Source organism: Pygoscelis adeliae, unplaced genomic scaffold, assembly GCF_000699105.1.
Source record: "Pygoscelis adeliae isolate BGI_AS28 unplaced genomic scaffold, ASM69910v1 Scaffold318, whole genome shotgun sequence".
NCBI lineage: Eukaryota > Metazoa > Chordata > Aves > Sphenisciformes > Spheniscidae > Pygoscelis > Pygoscelis adeliae.
Genome location: NW_008825430.1, coordinates 519,643 through 533,499, shown reverse-complemented (window position 1 = coordinate 533,499; position 13,857 = coordinate 519,643). Strand labels below are relative to the sequence as shown.

At 44.8% G+C, this 13,857-nt stretch overlaps 1 protein-coding gene across 1 annotated transcript in view; it reads right to left on the bottom strand.

The window, feature by feature from the left end:
* Nucleotides 1–7,254: 7,254 nt before the first annotated feature.
* ARNT2 (aryl-hydrocarbon receptor nuclear translocator 2) overlaps nucleotides 7,255–13,857 on the bottom strand; it is a 79,747-nt gene continuing 73,144 nt past the window's right edge. The window contains exons 17-19 of the mRNA XM_009330894.1: nucleotides 11,603–11,768; nucleotides 8,856–8,992; nucleotides 7,255–7,556 (exon numbers count right to left, since the gene is read on the bottom strand). Of these exons, the coding sequence (XP_009329169.1) occupies nucleotides 7,458–7,556; nucleotides 8,856–8,992; nucleotides 11,603–11,768 (402 nt within the window). The 3' untranslated portion in view covers nucleotides 7,255–7,457. The remainder of the gene's footprint in view (nucleotides 7,557–8,855; nucleotides 8,993–11,602; nucleotides 11,769–13,857) is intronic.

Genomic DNA, 13,857 nt, shown 5'->3' with positions numbered 1-13,857 from the left:
AAGGAAGGAATCCCACGGCATTTACATCTCCTCTGGGAGTCACACGTTGGTGTCCCTCGTCCTGGGCCTTCGCACACATTTGGCCCAGGACAAGCTGAAATTGCACGCAACGAGGGAAATCAAGGGAGAGGAGGGCTGCTTTTGAGATAAATCCCACAGTGCAAATTCCTTCGTTATGTGGAAAGTACTACGATCCAGTCTTCGCCTCCCGCTACGTGCACTGAAGGGAAGACAGTGTGGGTTGTGAGTACGTGTGCCAGGGCAGCATTCTCTCGTGTGTTTATTTAGCAAAGTGGAGGTCTCAAAACTACAACGAAGGCAGCGACTTAGGCCTTCAGAATCTTTGCTCCTCAGTGGCAATGGGTCTATCTGGCCAGTAATTCCAGCGTGAAGTGGAAAACAGCCGTGATTTTATTTTGCAGACCGAAGCTGCCTCCCACCAGGGCCACACACAGAACTGCTTTGGGCTCCAAGCGAAGGGTCATTAGCCACAGCAACCGGGGATGGGCAGCGACTGGGGGGGGGAGGCTCTGTGAGCCACCCAAAACGTGTTTTGGATGACAGGGTGCACCAAAGTAGTTCAACATTGCAGTGCTTCTGTGCTTCAAGTCCTCCTGTTTTTAAAAGCATTTCAAGTATTTAAAATCTCACCTTTTTAGCTAAGAAGAGGAATTTGCTATTTGTAAGAAGCAGCAGCACGCTGAAGCGTTGGGCAATTTACTCTCCTCTACTAGGGTGCGTGTGTTGGGGCGGGTTTCCAAGCTGCGGTTGGGGCTTTCTTCTGTCCCTCAGAGTTGTGCCTGCGTATTTGTAATTACAGCAGTGTGTGTACAGCTGCTATCCTTGTGTCTGCAAAAGCCATGGTAATTGCACTTAAGCACTGCTGCATCTTCCGTGTGTGAGCCTTGGGTTGACATTTTTTTCAGTTGAGTCCCAAATGGCACATTTTGTATATTAGTATTTAGTGCCAGTCTATAATTAGGAGATAATTTTTTCCAGAGCTAATGAAAAGATGCCCTAGCAACCTCTGGATCTGATCCCAAATCCATTAATACAGTTCGAGTGATTCCACTTTATTTTATGTGGGACAGACCAAGAAGTTAGGAGAAAGATCCTGCCAAGTATTTCCGACCAGGAACATGCTGAAACTTGGTGAAAAAGGATGGAGGAATTCAGCCTGTATCTGTCCCTGTTACATCCAACTTGGAGAGAATCTGGGAAAATTAAATGAGTAATACTTCCTGAACTATGATGGTATATTGATGGAAATGTGGCTAAGAATTACCTCCCATGGAAAAATTAAGAAAAATATATTTCTATCATCGTAATGAAGACTTAAGCTGTTGCTATTAGTCATTAGTGCCAGTTTATAGAGCCAAAGATGATAAGCGTAGGGATATACTGGGCCTCGACTGCATTTCTTTCCTGTGCGCCAGCCTTTGTGGGTGGCTTTCTACCGTGGTGTCCTGCCATGCCGGGCAGCAGTGACTATTTGTCACCGAACATTTGGCTCCTTTTCACATCCAGTATCTCCAAACCTAGATTCCACACAACAAACGAACAGCTCCCAGCCCTGCCACACCCGGCTGTCGCCCTGGTGCCCAGAACTACACTTGATTTAGCACACGAGAGCACAGGTTAATGACAGTCGATCTAAAAGGGGTGCTAGGAGGGATCCTAAAGCAGCCCAACCACACCATACCCTGCTTGGCATCGGTGCAACACCCGTTCTGCGTGCGCCTTTCTGTTTGGATAATGTTCTTCAAAAGCAACGAAGAGCCCTTCAAAACGCACCGAGAAAGCACCAAACAGCCGCCACGATGAAGGCACGCTGCGTTTCCAAACGGGGTCCATGGTCTGGGGCATATCCATTCATCAAAGATTTTCACAAGCGTCTGGGGAAATGCCAAAAGAACATTGCTTTGTCGAAACCCCAATTTTCACAGCAAAACAGCGCGAATGGAACATTTTCGCGGACCAACCTCTCTCTTTGGGATGAGCACTTAGCGAGCAGAGCCCGACAGAGCCGGTGGGTCCGGTGGCTGCGTCTGATTAAGCTCATCCCAGTGCCCTGCTTTGACTGCGGGTTTCCCGTCGGGCCCCAGCAAAGCCCATGTCTGCTCTCCACGGGCAGAGCTCTGAAAATGGAGTACGAGCTGTGAGAACCACCTACCCTGTACCAGGAATGCATGCCCTAGAGCACAGCATCTTCGGCTCCTGCCGTGGTCCAGTCATCCGCTCTTTGGATTTATTAGCAGGGTAAATCTCGCTCACAAACTATCAAGTCGACAAAGAAATACAGTGTAAATACAACGAAGAACCGCAGTGAAAGGCAAGCGCACTTCACGTAAGAAAGTCTGAAAAGGTCACCAGAATGTTTGTGGGAAGGATACGAGTATGTTTTAACTTTGAACGATGAGACCAAAAGGTGGACAAAGAAGCCACTGTGCTACCACCCCAGGGAGTGAATAAAAATTGCCAGAGACTATGAATTAATTCTAAATCAATTGTGCTCTAACGAAACGCTCTACAATACAGATACCGATTCACACACCTCAGTGTCATCAGCAGAACAGGGCTGCTAACGAATGTTTTTCTGGAACTTCTTTTAAAAGCTGAGATCTCAAACTACCATTCCTCTCCCGCTCCCCCTGGACAGCCTTTATACAAGACAGATAAAAGGGGAACTTCCCGTCCACGGCCACGCAGCATAGGAGGAGATTTCAAAGACAAAGATCAATGCCTAATCTTATCTTATCTTAATGATGCACAAATCTTATCATTCAGGGTTATTTCCTACTTGACGACTCCCAATAGCGTATCTTATTTATTTACAGAAAGACAGGAATTAACAACAGCTCATGACATTTTTATTTTAATGAAATTTAAAAAGGCAGTTATTAGTTATACATACACACAACTGATTCTGTACTTGTTAGTCATAAATATAGAACATTCAGAAGTACAAAATACACTTTATCCACAGCACAATTTCACATCAATATGAAGAGTTTAAACAGATAAGTAACCAAGTGCCTAACAATGACAGAAGCCCATTTTTGGAGTTGTCTTATTTTTCTTTTCTTTTCTTTTTTTTTTCTTTTTTTTTAAAGACCATTAATCTACACAAAGCAATCAGTGCCCACAGTCCTCAGTTCCATGAAATGCACTCTGGTTTAGAGTAGGAAAAGACTGACCTTTTAAAGACAGTTAGATGCCATCACCTTTTCTTTGCACCATTAACAGAAACAAAACCAAGCCCACATTCTCCTCTTCTCACAGCTAACAACTGTGAAAAATGGGACTCTGGCAAAAATCACCTGAAGCCAAACTCGAGCACTGCCAGGAAAAGTGAAAATATCTGAACTAGAAATTAGTCCACTCGATACCTTGCAAACAAAGAGCAACAGCAGTATGACGCTGATAAGGCATTAATGACAAAATGGCTGTATTATTCTCGAAAAAAGAGTACACCTATGTATAAAAATATATGTCATAGCAATTGGGTAAATCCAACACTATTTAACACTGTGCCAAAAGTAATTAAGAGTTAAAAAGGCAGTACTGCAAGAAATATTTACAGTTTCATACTGTACTTCAAAAGAACAAAAAGGCAACAAAGCTACAAATGGAACTATCGGGTTAAAGCATCACCGTAGGTACTGCCAGTAGCACTTGTAACAAGTAATGTGATGGAGTCCCTCTTGTCCAACAGGATTGCTTGTCTGAATAAATGAATGTAAATACTGTAGTATCTAAAATCTTCTCAGTCTACATGCCCGCTCATTGAAATAACTCACCCAGATCATTACTATTTGCAGTTTCTTGCTCCATCAGTTTAAAACCCAAAAGATTCGGTTTCAAGAAACACCGTGTTTGCAACACAGTCTGATCAGAAATCACAGCTTTATTTCCAGCTTAAAAAACACAAAAGAAACGAGAAATCCACCACCCGTGAAATTCTGGAAACAGGCAGCCAAAGTGCCAGCAAAGCTACACCAACGGCACGTAATAAAAACTTTAGCATTCCAAATGCACTTTATAACTTCAGCTACAGGTAAGTAAGTTGCTTCAGTAACCAAACACGTGACGAAAAAGATACAGCACAGCCAGCGCTACGCAGCTTTTTTGGCCACAAGACCTGGGACGAGGCTGTTTCAGAGGAGAAGCCACTGACACGACGGCAGCACACGGCGAGGGCAGCGCAGGATGCCCAGCAGCGGTAGCAAATGCTGAACTTGCTCGTTTGCTCGGTCAGAAGCACAAAGTTGCCAAACTTTAAGCTCATTAAGCGCTCCCTCCTCGCTGGCTCGGGAACGGCAACCCAACGCCTCCCACTTGGGCGTGGGAAAGCGCTGCAGAGATGGGACGGCCGGGAACGGGAGGGGAGGTAAGGGAGGGTGGAAACGCCAAGAAGAAAGCACTGGCTCGGGACGGCAGAACAGAAACGAGGGGCGATAACGGCTCGCAGGGAAAACCCCGAAGCTGGCACTACCCGGACTGCCTCTGAACAGAGTAGCCATCCCCTTTCCCAACCGGAAAGGCAGGAGTGGTCTACAAGGTGAGAAGCAGCCCATGCTCTGACGCCTCAGGCATACTGGCTTCAAAAAAATAATACTGTATTTAAAAAAACAACAAAAAAGAGAGATGTGCTTGAAATTCTGCTAACAGTGCACTTCTGACTGCACAACCGAATTCTGTACACGAGAAGGCTTCTACAGTAATATAGAAACCATGACACACTAAGGAAGTTATCATCGCTGATGTTAGGAGAAAGAAAATTACTTTAAAAAACTTATTTTTAGATTGAGTTCAGGAACAAAAGTAAATTATAAATATACTTTGAGCAGTTTCTTGGGTAAAATAAAACAGAGGAACAGCGTTTTTTTCGATTAATTTTTCACTTTACGGAGAAATGTTTTTTAAAAATTTTAGAAGAACTGACATTTATCATGTCAAGTGTCTTCTGTGCAGAGATATAAACTGCTCATCTACCGCTTTCTTCCTCGTGATTAGCCCCTTTTAAAAGCATGCCCCACTGTACGGACGCTGACCACCTCGCTTCAGCCGGCGCAGCATCTAGGCACCTTTTACAGACATCAATGAATTTCATTCTGGGACAGCAGAGCTTTGCCCGTCTAATTCAATGAGCAGTCATTCGCCCGAGCAGCGTGAGCGGAAGGGAAGAAGGCTCCAAAGGAATAAACATCCACGTGTTTAAAAGAACAGTGCGTAAGCGCATGGCTTGCTCACCTCAGAAGCTATTTTCCCGATCTCTGGGAGCGAAGAGATACGAGGTTTTTTGTTTGTTCTCAGTGTGATTTTGGTGAGGCAAGTACAGACCAGGAGATCTGAGGCCTCTCCCGTACTGCATCTAGAGATATAAAAAAATTTCCTAAAAAAAGAGTCCCTAGCCCCACTTGCACGTAGGGCAAGAGATTGGTCCCAGATTTAGCGAGAGAAACAGTAGGAAGGACTCTTCCTGGATACTGAAAACTACATGCTGTCCTCGGAGAAGGCCGGGAAAGCAAAGTCAGATGGGAACACCGCCATACGGTTAACCGTTAAAGCCGCGTCCCTGGGTCATGTTCACTGCAGCCCAGCCACCTGCACTGCTTGTCAGCATGAAACCTGTGTGGCCAGAGCAGGCTGCAGGACAGGGGCCTGCCTGCTTTTCAAGATATTACCCTGACAAGGTGGACTGCAGCGATGTGCACAGTGCCTCCCATGGGAGGCACCCCAGAATTCAAGAGGAGCTATGAGAAGGCAGACCTTAGTGCTGCGAGGTCTAAGAATCGCTGCGGACGTTGAGATCTTCTAGATGGGGGCTATGCCCTGGGGTTGCTCTTTCAAGGTCTGTGATGGCCCCTGAATATGCAAAGGCTGAGGGAAGCTGCCCGCCTTCCTCCTCTGCAAAGGCTGGCCACCACCGTCCAACCTCAAAGGTTACGAACAACCTGCAGTGGGAACTCTGGGCTCCTTGTCCTTTGTGAGCGATTCCTTCTCCTCCCATCCCAGAAGAAATGATCCGGATAAAAATGCTGACCTTACAACCCAAACTCCGTAACTTGTCACGCATACGAAATACTGAATAAAAAACTTTCTACCACATTTCTGATGAAGACATATGGTAGGTGACTCACCCAAGAGGAAGGTGATTAACTTACCTCTGCGGAAAAGCATATAGCATTCAGAATAGTCAAGAGTCCTCAACATATTTGGTAAGCTGAAAATCCCATATTTAACAGAATAGGGTTAACAGGCTTTAACAGAACTGATTGCTTGGGAATCCAAGCAGAAATTCAAGTTATCACTGTGTACGCAGTGGACAATAGTCCAATTGATATCTATTACCAACTCACTCTAAAAAGATTATACACTACAAAACCATCTCACTGCTTGCAGCAAATGAGCTTGAATGATTTCCTAGTAACAGGCCACCACCTTGCACTGTTAAAATGTGAGGTTTCACAGTATAAAAAAGTACTTCACAGAAAGGAAATGCAGCTAATATAGAAAACGCAATCTTGATGTGTTTACAGTCATTTTTTACGAGGCAGTATTTTTGGGAAAGCCAGACCAATAGAAATCAAAGCAGCCGGTGAGAAATGTATAGTTATAGGCCTCAACTCAGTGCAAAAACAGACTAATAGCTTATGTAAGTAAATGTTTGTTCTGAATAGAGAACCACCTGAATTAAAAGTAAGAACACCTATGTGAAGTGATGGAGACTCCCACGATATCTAAATCCTCCGCACGTATCGCCAACTTTTTCAGTACACTCCAGAATGGACCCTTTGTAAAGGCAAAAGAAACCAGTACAGGAAATCACTTCATACAGCACAAGATATACATAAAGTACCAAAATGTACACACATTCAAGTTTAAGTTAGAAAAGGCGGAGTTGAATCTCCTGGTGAGAGAGGCCTACATTATGTTGCTTAATCTCACATTTAAAGTGACCTAAAATCTACAAGAATCAAAGAAAACAGAATACTGTGTCTGCTTCCAGAAACTTAAGCTTAAAGCAAGGCATCGAAATTGAGCGGTAGGCACTGTAACAAGACATTACCTTACCTTTTCTCTGTTAGTCTTTGTTACTTCGTTATCTATTTAAAAATTACCATTCAAAGGAAATATTAGGTATCATTCACATTCAATATTTAAGACTCAGAGATTTATTTTTTTTAAACCAAGCAAAGTTTTTCATCTCTGAGGTAGATGACAATAAAATTAAAAAAAAATGGAGCTGTCAATGAACACTAACAAGTGCTGGAGCTCCTCTGTCGGCACTGACGCACCCCAAGGAGGAGAGAGCAAGCCCTACACCACTATCTGAAACATGAGAAATGTGTCTTCTGGTTTAGTAGCTTCTACAGAAATGCAACACAGAAAAAGCAGAGCCAAAATTACACTGAAATGGCCTTGGAGAAGAACTTCCATTTCTGCTTCGCAAGCTACTCCGAAAATGGTGGAAACATGCCCAGGTCAGCAAAATCTTCAATGTTGTAATTGCCAGTACCCTGCGTCGGATCCCCCGGCATTGGCAACATGTCCTGCACGATAAGGAAAAATCAAAGTGAAGTGTCACTTGCTAACACGTTATCCAGACACAAACTGTTTCCTGTTCATCTTTTCAGTGTAAAACCAGAACAGGCCAAAGGTTAGATAAATAAGGTGACAACCAGACCTGTGCAGGGGGCTGGGCTAAGGTTTATGTGCTACTTATGTTTTGCTGGAGCGTTTCTGAACGGGAGGTGGGACTTTAGCAGGGCAGAAGTTTTGGATTGCTCCTCTGAATAAGGCACGTTTCAGGTGCCCCATACTCCTCCCAGGCTGAAACAGCTCCCCTTGGAATGGGTAGCTACATATGGAGAGAAGCAAACCGGAGCCCCACGTCTCTGTGGGCCATCGAACCACACTGCCATCAGCTCCACTGGAATTTCCCTGAAGCGATTAAATTTTGCTAACGGAGAGAGATGCAACAGATTAATCTTGCCTGGGCCATGGGGTAAGAGCGTGCAGACAGGTAGTTATTCCAGATGTAGTGATGTTATTTGCTCCTGTGTGAAGCAACGGTTCGTTCACACAGGAATACTTTCAGGCTAACGTCTCTTCTGCAGCGTTCCTGCGAGCAACTGAGCACGGGCCCTGTCTTGCAGGTGAATTTACTTTCTAAAAGATAATGAGGTGCCCCACTTCTAAACCTTGCTTGGGGCTTGAACTGTCTTTTCTGCATTTATCTGCATTGTTTTGTTGCAAATTGTCTTCTTGATCTAATTTAAAAACAAGTTATACAAGGACAGAGACCTTACTAGTTAACTTATAAAGTCCTACTCCATCTGTAGTGAAGGCCCAAAATTATACTTAATATTACAAAATTAGGTAGTTGAAGAGGATTGTTTACCAGCTATCTGATATCTGACTGGGTTTAACCTTAAAAAATGATTGGCCACTATCTTCTATGCAGTAGACGACTCCTTTCCTGCTTGAACTATCAAACAGAATTACATTGATGTCCAATTGGACTTGACTGGGATTTTAGAGGCCAGCACCAGGATAAGAAAGACACTCTATTTGGGATGATTTCATGGCTTCCCTGCAAAACACGTAAGCCCTAAGTATAGGGTGCAAAGAGAAGGGAAAACAGCATTTTACATCAGCAAAGGTGCTGTTCTTCGGCAGAAAACAAAACCACCTCAGTTGTAGCTAATGCCAGCTAATAGCAGTGCAAACCTACGGCAGCACACATTGCTCCAAGCCCTGCCAGCACCCTGGTCATCGAGGGCCATGGTTCTTCACTTTAGCAGTGAGAAGCTGTCAGAGGGACTTTGGGCTCACTGAACTCTCCTCACCTGGAACACCTCGGTCTGACTGGGCTGTGGGTGCGAATGTTGGTCGCCGCTTTGCTGGTTGTGATGTTGGCTCTGCCACTGGGACCAGACTTCGGAAGGTCTCCCCTGGAACTGGCCGCTGCTCTGGCCGCCTTCAGCTGGACGGGGGGGAGAAAGGGCAGAATTCAGAGAGCAGCTCCTCCAGAACGCCTGCCGGCTTTTGAGGCTTCATCCATCAATGCCTGTGTTTGCAAATGAGTCTTAGAAAAAAAGACCCTGAGTGACACCCAACCCCTGCGGGGTGGAAGCCGAAGGGAGTTTCAGTCCTGATTGCAGGGTGGGGGCCAACCTGAGAGTAAAGCTGATTGCCGCGGCAATGGCAGGTGAATTGCTCACAGCAAAACGCACAGTGACACCGTAAGCCAGGCACTGGAAGACAATTTTCAAGCATCCCCCCCACCGCTTTTTAATCACTAATAAGGAATATTTGCCATTTCACTTAAAACCCAAACTGCATCATCTGAATGCTCTTTCTCTTTAAAAGACTAATTCTTGCAGAGCAGTGGGTGCACAGTTACCTACTCATCTAAGAAGCATGTAAGCAGATGTAAGATTTTGTAAGCAGATGTAAAAACAATAAGATCAACAGACAACAGCCTTGCTGTATTAAATGCAGACATTGCTGTATTAAATGCAGAGTATTGTTTGCTGGCCTGTCTTATCCTCCAATATTACAGCTGCAAAATGATTTATTTAACATGCAGCTTACAGCAAATTTTTATCCTGTTCGTGTGGTGATGGTTTCTTAAACGTCTGAGGCCATTTAAATTTCACAGAGAGTAACAAGAACAGCAAGGTTTTATGGTAAATACACTTAAAATTATGATTTCAGGGAGATGAATTTCTTCTAAATAGTCTACCAGAAAAAAACATGATGCCACATACATTAATTTGGTCACCTATTACACATACACTTTTCATGAGTACACTCACAGGTCACACTTAAGCTGGACCCATTTTACCCTGTATTTCTACAGACTGGCCCCAAATGTATAAAATTTCTGGATAATTTTCCTTCAATTATTTACAATATCTCCTTCTAAGAATTAGCATTTTAGAAAGCTTGTCACCATGCTTTTCCTCAAAACATTTTCTCCTCTTTTTTTTCTATATAACTACTCCTACTATTTTTGCCTATTTTCCCCTCACTGCAGAGGACCAAGCTGGGTAGATCTGGTTCTCCCCCATTATTAGCGCCCTCTGCCAAGGGTGCCAAATTTCCTGTGCCAGACTTCTGCACGCGTGCTATGTCAGGTCTCCGATAACCAGATTCGATCATGTCAAATCAGTCACTACGCATAGTCCCAGCTTCAGAAAATACAGAAACATGTGCTTAATCCATTCCTTTTGGCTACCAGCTAAACCATGCAAAACAGATGAAGCAAACATTTTACAGGAAAGTAAACAGGCTGTAGTGATGTATTTCTGTCACATCTGAAGTAGGTAATTACAGCTCTTCCCTTGCTGACGTTACCACAACCAATAATTCAGCTGACTCAGAAACCCTGCAGCCATTTTATGGGCCGAAACAAAATTCATCTAAGTCACCCTTTAAAAGAAAGCTGCACGTTTGGGGTTTTTTTTCGCAGAACAATACGTTGAAATTAACTCATTGAGGCAAACGATGCTTCTTTTCAGCGAAACGGTTACTGCCAGAATGAGGTTGAAGACATTCGTCTCTGTGAAGGCTGTGTTATTAATAGTATCCAAACTGATGTAGGTCAGGAAATGTTTCTCATTAGGTGAAAGGGTTCTTGCCAAGTAGCTTAGGCCTGAAATACAAGGCTGTCTCATAAACAAATGTACAAAGCCTGGTGGAAATGGAAATGGAGGCATGAATAAGCTCTGTGGGAAGAGCTCTGTTTCAATGAACTTTTTCCAGGCAACGCAGCGCAGGTCTGCGCTCAGTGAGGCTAACCTGCAACAGGTCTGCGCCCATTTTATTCTCAAGGGGCAAGAGAAAAACGACACACATTAGCACACTGCTACCTATGCTGTTTGGAATTGCACGTTATTATCAGCCGGTAACATTTTTCATGGACTCCATGCGTGTTTATCACTGATGGATTCATAGTATTTTCTACTCTTGAATATTATTCTGCTGGTGGAATGCAGAAAACTTACCAAGGGGCCACCCATTGAGTCATGGTCTGAAAGCCACTAAATTAGCATGTAATAGGAAAAGAAAACCATTTCAAAACATGGCACCTGCTCTGATTAGGTTAGTAGCAGTGGGGATACAAAAAAGTCCTGTCTCCAGCCAAACAAGCCATCTCTGGGCAAGAGGACACCGCCATGCAGTCAGTGAAGTTGAAAAATGAAAATAATGTAAATTTGTGCCATTAGGCATTCTCCTGAGAAGTAAAAAGAAATTGAACCTGCTGACCACAATTTGGGAGGAAGTATACTAGTGATGTAAGCAACTTCTGAATCTTTCATGACACCATTTACTGGGGGGGGGAAGGGAAGTTCCCTCCTATCATAAAATGCCACAATATTCTCAAGAGTGTTGGATGCGGAGGAGATGCAGCATGGAGGGAAGAGGTCATCTCTGCCCACTGTGCTCAACAACAGAAAGCAAAACCCTTTCACCACCTGGGCTCCCCAACCGACCCACCAAAAAACCAGGTTGGAGGATTTTTAATGAAGTTAATGCTGGAGAGTTCCATTTTTATGTGCATTTCTGTGTTACGTCATTTAAAACTTACCAAACCCTGCACTTCGGTTTGCTAAGCTAGAGTAGGCATTCCCACTCGGAGAAGAGGTGGCTGGGCTGGAAAGGGGGCTGTATGACGACGGATCGGCTGGGTAGGTGTGACTTGTTCCAATCCCAAAGGGAGATGACTGAGCCTTGCCAGACTGAGATGGAATTTGCTGAGGAATAAAGGGTAAAAGAAGGAATGAGTTTTATTGTTGAGGAACAGCACAGCAGACTCACTTTTTAACAATGTAAAGCAAAGACTAAATAAACTCTGCAGATGCGAACAGACACGTTATTCCTGTCTCAGCCATATTTAATTTCTGTCAAAGCCAATTTATTGCTGCAGAAGGAACACCACAGACTATAAACCCAACACTTACAGCTCTCCTGCTGATTAACTCGCATGTACTCAATATCAGAGCTATGTGGAAAGACAGGATTTCCTTCACCTCTATTACAAGGATTAATCTTAAACTAAACAGGTATAAAGAATTCACCTTTATTTGCCAGGGCGTTTTGATTTTGCAGTGCCACAGTAAAATCACAGTTATCTGACTGTCTTGCAGAATATATGCAGTTCTCAGATGACCAGAGTCTCCAGTGCTTGGGAGTAAATGGTCAAAGAAGTTTCAAAGCTAATGAGCTGCTTTCTCTCCCTGCCTAAGAAGTACAGGCAGCAGTTATTTTGCCTTGTAAAAGGCTTGGGAGGGAGCGTGAATCACCAGCCCCGGGGAGGAGGGAAGAAACAGTCTAACTTTGCTTTAACTGGGCAGCTGAGTTAATTTAAGGGTATTAAAAACCAACTCGCTGTCATTTTCATCTACATAATGGCGTCGTCATAGGATCTCCAAGAGTGTTACACAAACGATTAAACACTGCAGACCTCTTTGAGACATGTACAACACGTACACTGAGACTAAGGGAGGTGAAGGGTCTCATCCAAAGTCATGTGCCACAGCAACGTGTAATGCTACAGACAGAATCTGCTTATAAACCATTTCCTGCATTATGAACAAATCCAGCAGTTCCAAGAAAAACTCACTGCCTAACCAATTCCACAAATAGAAATTAAAGGTGATTACATCTCTGGATACTTCTAATGACGTGCACTGTTACTGGCAATCAATGCACTCAAGTGATGCTATTCTCCCCCGAAAGACAGGCAGCAGAATGAAGCCCCCATAATCCAAGGGGAAATGGTTAGTGACCTGCTACATCACTTAGACACACACAAGCCTATAGGGCCGGATGGGATCCACCCAAGGGTACTGAGGGAGCTGGGGGAAGTGCTCACCAAGCCACTTTCCATCCTTTATCAGCAGTCCTGGCTAACCGGGGAGGTCCCAGTTGTCTGGAGGTTAGCAAATGTGACGCCCATCTACCAGAAGGGCCGGAAGGAGGATCCAGAGAACTACAGGCCTGTCAGTCTGACACTGGTACTGGGGAAGGTTATGGAGCAGATCATCTTGAGTGCCATTATGCGGCACATACAGGACAACCAGGCGATCAGGCCCAGTCAGCATGGGTTTGTGAAAGGCAGGTCCTGCTTGACTAACCTAATCTCCTTCTATGACAAGGTGACCCGCTTAGTGGATGAGGGAAAGGCTGTAGATGTTGTCTACCTAGAATTTAGTAAAGACACTGACACCGTTTCTCACAGCATTCTCCTGGCAAAACTGGCTGCTCATGGCTTGGACAGGCACACTCTTTGCTGGGTAAAAATCTGTCTGGATGGCTGGGCCCAAATTGTTGTGGTGAATGGAGTAGAGAGTTGTGGTGGAGTTCAATCCAGCTGGCGGCCGGTCACGAGCGGTGTTCCCCAGGGCTCAGTTTTGGGGCTGGTCTTCTTCAGTATCTTTATCAATGATCTGGATGAGGGGATCGAGTGCACCCTCAGTAAGTTTGCAGACGACACCAACTTGGGCGGGAGTGTTGATCTGCTCGAGGGTAGGAAGGCTCTGCAGAGGGACCTGGCCAGGCTGGATTGATGGGCCCAGGCCAACTGTATGAGATTCAACAAGGCCAAGTGCCGGGTCCTGCACTTTGGCCACAACAACCCCATGCAACACTACAGGCTTGGGGAAAAGTGGCTGGAAAGCTGCCTGGCGGAAAAGGACCTGGGGGTGCTGGTCGACAGCCGGCTGAACATGAGCCGGCAGTGTGCCCCAATGGCCAAGAAGGCCAAGGGCATCCTGGCCTGTATCAGAACTAGTGTGGCCAGCAGGAGTAGGGAAGTGATCGTGCCCCTGTACTCGGCACTGG